Raw genomic sequence first — 9,250 nt, 5'->3', positions numbered from 1 at the left:
TTCTCTCCCTTCCTTCCTCCCTTCTCTTTCTTCTATCTAATCTGTCAGCTATCACCTACCTATCATCTATCTCCCCGTGAGTTCACAGTGACAACTATAATTCCAATTCAAGGCACAGGTTTTATTTTATCCTTCCTTTCCTTGGTGGCTCAGAGGTTAAAGCATCTGCTTGCAATTCGGGAGACCTGGGTTCGATCCCTGGGTCGGGAAGATTCCCCTGGAGAAGGAAATGGCAACCCACTCCAGTATTCTTGCCTGGAGAATCCCACGGACAGAGGAGCCTGGTGGGCTACAGTCCACGGGGTCGCAAAGAGTCGGACACAACTGAGCGACTTCACTTTCACTTCATATTTACAACTTCTTTCTCTGACATTGAGATAACTGGCTCCCATTACACAATTTTTTTTTTTAATTTACTCAGTTCTAGAAAATCCCATGGGTGGAAGAGCCTGGTAGGCTGTAGTCTGTGGGGTCACTAAGAGTCGGACACGACTGAGCGACTTCCCTTTCACTTTTCACTTTCATGCATTGGAGAAGGAAATGGCAACCCACTCCAGTGTTCTTGCCTGGAGAATCCCAGGAACAGGGGAGCCTGGTGGGCTGCCGTCTATGGGGTCGCACAGAGTCGGACACGACTGAAGCGACTTAGCAGCAGCAGCAGAATGTACATAAAGTAGTTTCAGTGTTAATTTTTGCCTCTGAAAAATCAGCCTGCTAATAATGGGAATTCAGTGTTTCTTTAGGGATGGTTTGTGCTTTTAGCCTGAGGGCGTGCATTCAATAGTTCTATTACTGTGTTCAAACTTTATTCACATCTTCTTTAACCATCCACCTCTTGAAGGACATCGTTTCCATGTCTTGGCTTTATCTATTGCTTTGCAAACCATGGGCAACCATGACCACTATCCATCTCCAGAACCTAGCAATCAATTCCCATGATTGCCACCAGCGAAAACATCAGTCAGCCTCTGGTAAATTTGTATCTCTTGAAAGCCTTGTCAAGAACAGAGTCCTCTGGTGTGTTTTCTTCTTCCCTTCTGGAAGTATGAGATTTTTCCCTGGTGGCTTAGATGGTAAAGAATCTGCCTGCCCTGTGGGAGACCTGGTTCTGATCCCTGGGTCTGGAAGATCCCCTGGAGAAGGGCATGGCAACCCACTCCAGTATTCTTGCCTGGGAAATGTAATGGACAGAGGAGCTGGTGGGCTATGGTCCGTGGGCACTGACTATAAAGGAGCATAAGGGAATTTTTTGAAGTGATGAAGTTATTTGATAGATATCAATAACTATAAGATATCACTGTGGTGATAGTCACACAACTACATGTGTTTGTCAAGACTCACAAAACTGTACACCAAAAGGAGTCAGTTTGGAATCATACCTCAGTGGACAGAACACGTGGGAATCGGTGTCCAGGCAGACAAGTACACATTTTAGTTAACTTCTGCTGGTAGCTCCCATAGCTCCTGGCCTGCTGACATCCACACAAGAGGAGCTCAACACTCACCGACCACAATGAACTCAGAGCAGCCTCATCAGATTCTGTGGTGGATGAAATACATTGTATGATGGTTCCAGACCTAACTCTGATTGCTGGCTTCCAGGTGATGCTAAGGTTCTTCACGAACCTGCCTGCCAGTGCAGGAGACATTAGAGACGCATTTTTCATCCCTGGGTAAGGAAGATCCCCTGGAGAAAGGCATGGCAACCCACCCCAGTATTCTTGCCTGGAGAATTCCATGGACAGAGGAGCCTGGTGGGAAACAGTCCATGGGGTCACACAGAGTCAGACTCACTGATGTGACCGAACATGCACCCAACTATGACTGCTCTCAGTGCACGTATAGAGGCAGGGCAAGTAGGTGGAGACAGTCTGGGACTGGGAGTCAAGAAGACTAGAATTATCCTGGTCACTCGCCTACTGGATGACTTGGGGAAAACCACTCTAATAATCTCTAGCAATCAGCCACTGATCTGTCTAGCCACACCGTTGTCGAATGGGTCAAATGGAAATAACATATGTTACAAACTGTAAAGTATTGTATACAAAAATCAGATGCTAGTATTGTTATTGCGACTGTATTGTCAAATAGAGAATATAAGTGTCAGAATTTAAGCGACCCATCCAAGAAAAAGAATCCTAAAGTGAAACCCCATCCTCTGCTCTTCTCAAGTTAAATGAAAAGTTGATGCTTTTAAAGCCCAGTGGAAAGCAAGCCTTCAAGGAGCTATCCTACAGAATTTAGAAGCCAGCGATATGAAGCTTGCAAGCTGCTTAATCCATGTGAGCCTCTGTTCCCTGTCCATTGTAGGAAAGTCACTTGTTCAACAGCAAAATGTTAATATACACAATACCTGTGTTCCGTGTGCCATGGCTCGCGAGGGGCTTCAGGACCCACACAGAGCAGACACCAATGGGTCCACAGAGCCCTCCGGATTGAGGCAGCGACGCAGTCATCCTAGAGGATGGCAGAAGTCCCGAGGCCTCGGTGGTCTTCACCGTAGTCCTGATCAGTGGGCACGGGGTCATGGATGCACCTAAGTACTGGGAAGCAGTCTGGCTAACATCACAGTCCTGTTTCACCACTGCAGGCCATGTTTTCATTTGATCAGGAGATGGTGTGTGGATTACGTCTCGCAGTAGCGCTGATGAGATTTCGTTATTTTGCTGACTGAAGCTGACGTTTGGACATTTTGCAGTGATACCATGTGTGTTAGCGCTATCTCAGGCTGGGGGGAATCCAACTACGAGAGAGACCCAGTCCCAGCCCGCATGAGGTTTACAGTCCCAGACGCAGGCTAGGGATCATGTGTTCACTCCTTCTGTCGTGCCCGACTCGTTGCAACCCCATGGACTGCAGTCCGCTAGGCTCCTCTGTCCATGAGATTCTCCAGGCAAGAATAATACTGGAGTGGGTTGGCCCGCCCTCCTCCATGGGATCTTCCTGACCCAGGGATTGAACTTGGGTCTTCTGTGTCTCCAGCACTGGCAGGTGGATTCTTTACCACTGTGCCACCTGGGATCTCAGAGGCTTGGGAACTGTTATGTAAACAAGCACACTTTGTCCAAGGGTAGAGGCTTAGGGATCCGTGAGGGACACCAGGTAACCTGGTGACAATTTCACTTCTGATGTCTACAGGGAGAAAATAGACTGGTAAGGTCAATTCAAATGTTTGATACTTTCAGAGCTCACCCTCTTATTCTGAATTAATCATTTAAGTTACTCAGAGTTTAATCATATTGAAAGTCCCCACTCTTATCAATGAGGTATTCTTCATGAGGCTCTGTTCAGGGAACAGAATCTCCAGATCTGCAAGACTGAGGACCTCACTCTGAGCCATGATTAATTCACCAGGTAAATGCCACTTTGTAAAGGGGGAAAGAGTGCCAACTCACCTGAGAAGTTAGGGAAGAAATGATACATCCCTTCTGGGAAGCTGAGGTCCAGGGTCTCTCATAAGAGTGTCAGGCCTCCCCATCCTTTGTCTGCACCCAGTTGGGTGCCTCTGAGTGTGACAGCCAGCTCACAGGGGCTTACAGGTTGCGATCCCAGAGAAGAGAGCATTCATACCGACTGCCCTAAGTAAAGTCCATGGCAGGCTCTGACCACTCTGGCATCAGAGGCCCCCAGGCAGCTAACACTATCCAAACTGAGGTAAGAGATAGGCCCTAGGCTGAGCAGCTGGGGTTTGTGGAGCAGAGTAAATTGGAGCTTTGTTTTCCCTGACACTCCAAGGGCAATGTTAGTGGCAGGAGCTGAGCTCTGCCGGAGTATAGAGATCAGAGGACCACATCTATTGCTCCTGAGCTCAAGGAGACCTTGCTGACTGCTCATGGCCAGGAAGGCTCCTCTGGGGTCAAAAAGGGAGGGGGCGCTGCCCACAGTAGGTGCTGCCGACCTCCTGTAGGCCTTTGTGCTGGAGTCCATCTCGACAAAAAGATGCGCCTCCACGTTGCCGGGAGGGGCCTGAAGACAAGTCAGGTGCAGGAAAAGAAGCGAGGCAGTTGGCCAGAGGAGAGCAAAGACCCCGTTTAGGCGATGTAAATCACCCCTCTGGCAGGCTCCTCGCTCAGGAAACCCACACTCTCCTCCGGGTGTGAATCTCTGCCCTTTTTCTGTCTTAAATAAACTGTTTCTCCGCATGCCCTCCCACATGTTGGGCCAAGTCTCTGATAATAAGTTGTGTACTGGGTTTTGCCTCCTTGAAATGGGGTTCCTGAACAATCCCTGGGCACGGAAATAAGATCCTACTTCAAGATCGCTCGCGGCTGTCTCTCTGAGGACAAAACCTCTTGGATAAAGCAGGGCAGCTTTGAAACAGGGAAGGGTCTGGCTCTCCAAAAAAGAAGGAAAATGACAGAGCAGCACTCACCTCCTCCGGAGGCCTTCTGCCTTCCTCTCGGGACGCAATACTGGCTCACTCTTCCTTATCTGTCTACAGCAATCCCTGGGAAACGATGAACGCCTTGAAGCAATATGCCCTACCGCAGCTTCCTGTGCTGCCCTGCGCGGCTTCTCTTCACTTGCGTGCAGAGCAGGTGCCGCGAAAGGAAACTCCGAAGCTGACTTGGATTCAAATGTTAACTTTGGTCCTACTAAGCCAACGCTTTTTAGCAAGGCTCTTAAGCCTGTTTCCTCAAGCAAATGAGGCTAATGTGCCCATGGCATAGAGTAGTCATGAGAAAGAGATGGATTAAAGGGGGTAGAAGTGCTAGGACAAGTCTATCGAATATATAAGTGTTTGGTCTGTTTTAAATACTTGTATTTAGCACATATAGTTACATGCAAACACATCTATTCAATAACAATACTACACATATTACACTTGTTTCTGGCAGCTTAACAACGGCTTGAAAGCCTTTGCCTGATGAGGAACCCCAGCGGAGAATTCCCACATACCTTTATTTTTCAGCTTGTGGGATCTCAGTTCCCTGACCGGGGTTTGAACTCGGGCCACTGCAGTAAACACGTGAAGTCCTAACCACTGGACCCCCGCGGAACTCTCCCCACATACGTTTCTAAGAAGAGGAAGTTTTTCTCTTGGCCTGAACTAACAGGGATTTTTGTGGCCAGATGTCAACAATAGTTTACATGGCACAATCTTACGACTCACAGGAAAGAGGATTTGAGAGCTCTCAGTTCTGGAATAACTTTGTCTTATTTTCTTTCTGTTCTGTTCTTTTTACAAATGAGTCTAGGGGAAGGAACAGTATCACACCATTAATTCTTTTTGTAAAAATACCGTTAATTCTTCAAGTGGAAAATGAAAGCATCCAGGGGCAAGGACTCAAGAGCACAGGGGGCAGTTCACCTACACGGGGGGAGCTTGGTAAATGAATCCTGCCCCTCTGTGACCAGCTTCCCAGGCGGCTCAGCGGGAGGAAAGGCAGGAGACGCGGGTTCGATCCCTGGGTGGGGAAGATCCCCTGGAGGAGGAAATGGCAACCCACTCCAGTATTCTTGCCCGGAGAAGCCCATGGACAGAGGAGCCTGCGGGCTACAGTCCAGCGGTCACAAGAGTCCGACACGATGGAGCACGCACGTACCATGATTAGCAAGTTTGGATTTTGGAATTCAGAATCTTGTTTCCTAGAACGTCTTGTATGGTCGCTATTTTTTCTGAGATCCAGTTTGATCATCCTTGTTCTATTCCAGGAATATACTTTGTTGAGCTTTGCTTAACTAACAAGGCCCCACGTTCCAGTTCTGCATCCTGAGATGTATCTGAGGTCCCCTTGGTTGGAGTTTTGAGAGATGTTGAAGACCATCTCTTGGTTTTACTTCCACAGATGGCTAATTATTTGTGTGTTTATTTGTCTAACTTTTAAAGGGCAATCTTATTTTCCTGTTTTTTGTTGGGGAAGGGCAACTCATTGTTTCCCAACGTGCTGCCAGCAGGCTGGGTTTCTTGAGGGAAAACATCTGTACGAAGTCTGGTTTCAGGTCAGATGGGGACAGATGGTGCTGTTCTGTCTCCTGGAAGTCAGAGTCTCATTTCTGTTTCTCTTGCTCACTGGGGGATAAGGGGACAAACACATGGATGCTATTTTCCTATGCTGGAATTCTTTTTTCAGTTTTTTTTTTTTTTAAGATTCTTATAACATTCCATCCTTTATTTCCTCTCCACTAGACTTCCCCACAATTATGAGAATCATTTGTTTTAAATAACCCTTTTTTAAAAAATACAAAGCAGGGACCTCCCTGGCAGCCCAGTGGTTAGGACTTCACCTTTTAATGAAAGGAGTGCAAGCTGGCTCCCTGGTCAGGGAGCTAAAATTCTACACACCTTGGGGCCAAAAAGCCAAAACATAAACAGAAGCAATATTGTAACAAATTCAATAAAGACTTTAAAAATGGTCCATATGAAAAAAATCTTTAAAAAAACAACAAAGCAATATTCATGAGAAGAAACCTGGATAGACCAAAGTAATAGTTACTTTTATAATTACTTTTGATTATCACACAAAAAAATTCTCCCAATCTAAATGATTTATTCTATGTCTGGATTCAGATGTGTTTCCTGCTATAATACTTAGCTACAGGATAGTATACTGTTCCATTGCAGAATTTCAGCTTGATAATTTACACCAACAAACTGAGACTCTAAAATAGCCTTTTGCTTATTTTCATTGTGAGTGAGTGAGTGAGTGAAGTCGCTCAGTTGTGTCCGACTCTGCGACCCCATGAACTGTAACCTACCAGGCTCCTCCATCCATGGGATTCTCCAGGCAAGAATACTGGAGTGGGTTGCCATTTCCTTCTCCAGGGGATCTTCCCGTCCCAGGGATTGAACCTGGGTCTCCCACCTTGCAGGCAGATGCTTTAACCTCTGAGCCAAGCTTGAGCCAAATATCAAGAGCAGACAACTTTATTTGTATCTGCAGTTATGAAGCTAGAAGACACGAGAGCAAGGATGTTCAATGAAAACCTGTGTCTGTGTACTTAAATCTTTCCTTCCCGAACTTCTTTACATCCTCTCACTCTCTGTCACTTTCCTCTCTTTACTAAAGTCTTTATCGTAATTACCCTAATGGAGAACTGGCTGTGTTTTAAATCATATATATAAATCTGTCTTTAGCCGTTGTTTATGTAGAGTGGACTGAATCACCTTTTATATATATGGTTCTTTAATGATTTCTTTGTTCCTGAGGAGCAGTAACCCTCAAAAATACTTCAAAACATCTCTAGGAACAAAGCAATTGTGCAATCCTTCATACCCTGCCTTCTAGCTGAATTACTACCCCACTTCGGCCTATTAAAGTTGAGACCTCTCTTCAAACCCCGCCTAAAAGACTCTTTCCTTCAGAAGGGCTCTCTCCTGCACTACTCTTTCCTACCCTAGTAGGGGGTGTGATCTCTCCTCCCCACAAATTCCAATCATATTCTGTATCAGTTTCATGGCACTTATGCTAATCTGATGTGTATTTGTGTACTGTTTTATTCTTCTTGTGGGTTAAGAGCTCCTTGAAGGCAGGATTAATATCTTACACTTTGAGTCCCTTACAGCAATAGTACCTTATAAATAAGAGTTGCTAAGTACTTCCTAAAAATGGAATAACTAAGTACTTGTTAGAAGCTATGGTCTTCTTTGCTTCACTTACCTACTTTTAAATGAAATGCACATTTAGCAGAGTTGTAAAGGTATAAACTACAAATCAAAAAGTAACAATATTTTGTAGGCTTTAAAAAAAACACGTTTAGATGTAGGAGCACAAACTGCATGAAATCTTTGAATAATGTTTTCAGCTTTCAGAGTAAGTTGTTGAATAACTAGTTCAGAATCTGGGCTGCCTTCCTGAAACCAGATGACACATTTCTTGCCCCTCCTGTGCCAAGCGCCTCCTTTACGGCCCACTTTCCTGTGCAGCTTGGCATTGCGATCTGAACCTATGTTAGCAAAGTCCTCTTCCTTCCCATTTTCGCCTGGAGGTGTGTTCATTTCTCTAGGCATTGTGCAACAGGACCAATCCTTGCTGGAGACAAAAAAACACCAAATGTCCAAGAAGCCACTCACCCCTCACCACAGGTCCTCACCTCACTAGCACTTCCAGTCTGTACCGTGTGGTGGGATAAAATTAAGGAGACCTATAAAACCATCAATAGAGGCTGCGTATTTTTCATTATGAAAACTTGTGCTAAAGTAATAATGTGGTCAGTTTACAATACTGTGAGGGATCGCAAACTCATCTAACATTTTTGTTCTCATTTCGGGATCAAATTATAATTGCATAGCTTGAAATCACAAAGAACAGGGTTTAAAATACAAAAGGAGCAGATCAGCTTTCTTTCATCAATAGTAATTTTTAAGGAAGGAAATAATGTAAAAAATCTCAGTCGACTTCTTTTTTTGGCCATGCTTGGAAGTGGGATTGACCTTAAAACTTTGCGGTCTCAAGGAACGCTCAATTAATCGATGTGAAGAAAAATAATAATCGCTTCATTTCAGTTGCAGTCTAATCACAGACCACCCCCTTTTCCCCAGCCTTAGGGGAGGGAGCGTTCAATAAAAGTCTGTGTAAACTGATGCCCGGGCCGTAGTACTTCGAAGGAGCGCTGCTCGAACAAGTTAAAACGGAGCAGAGAGTAACCTCAAAGAGCAGCCCTCGAAACAAAAAAACTGCTCCAACAAGACCAACGCACGGGATCGCCATGGCTCTGCTGGAGCGGATCCTGAAAGCCCGTCCGAGCCCGGCGGCCGGGCGGAGCGGGCTTCTGGGCGGCTGGGACGCTGGGCAGCCCCGGCTGGCCGGCTCCGGGCTCCCGGCGAGGGCGCGGGCCGAGGACAAAGGAGCGGGGCGGCCGGGGGCGTCGCAGGCCGGGGGCCGGGCAGAGGGGCCCCGCAGCCTCGCCGCCATGCCGGGGCCCCGGACCCTCGCCAACCTGGTGGAGTTCTTTGGGAAGGACGGCTTCAGCCGCATCCACGAGATCCAGGTAGCGGCGCGCGCGGGCTCTCTCCGGCGGGAGGGCGCCGGGGACGGAGCGCCGGGAGAGACGCCAGCGAGGGAAGCCCGGGGAGCTCCGGGAAGAAACCCCGGGAGAGGAGGCGGCGGAGGGGCCCCCGGGGAGGGTCCCGGGAGAGGACCCCGGGCGGCGCGCCGGGGAGGGGGCCTGGGGAGGGGCACGGAGGAGGGGCCCCGGAGGACGAGCCGCCGGCAAGGGCTCCCCGGGCGGCGCGCCGGGCAGGGGGCCTGGGGAGGGCCACGGAGGAGGGGCGCCCGAGGACGAGCCGCCGGCAAGGGCTCCCCGGGCG

The 9,250-nt window shown here is 47.7% G+C and overlaps 1 protein-coding gene across 1 annotated transcript in view; it reads left to right on the top strand.

Moving 5' to 3' along the window:
• Positions 1–8,585: 8,585 nt before the first annotated feature.
• The window catches only part of LOC120854056 (cytochrome P450 27C1), a 21,136-nt gene continuing 20,471 nt past the window's right edge, over positions 8,586–9,250 (top strand). Inside the window, exon 1 of the mRNA XM_040227870.1 lies at positions 8,586–8,931. Coding sequence (XP_040083804.1) covers positions 8,650–8,931 — 282 coding nt within the window. The 5' untranslated portion in view covers positions 8,586–8,649. The remainder of the gene's footprint in view (positions 8,932–9,250) is intronic.

Source organism: Oryx dammah, unplaced genomic scaffold (genome assembly GCF_014754425.2).
Source record: "Oryx dammah isolate SB20612 unplaced genomic scaffold, SCBI_Odam_1.1 HiC_scaffold_27, whole genome shotgun sequence".
Lineage (NCBI taxonomy): Eukaryota > Metazoa > Chordata > Mammalia > Artiodactyla > Bovidae > Oryx > Oryx dammah.
The sequence above is the reverse complement of the archived record's forward strand: the minus strand, read 5'-3'. Positions and strand labels throughout refer to the sequence as shown.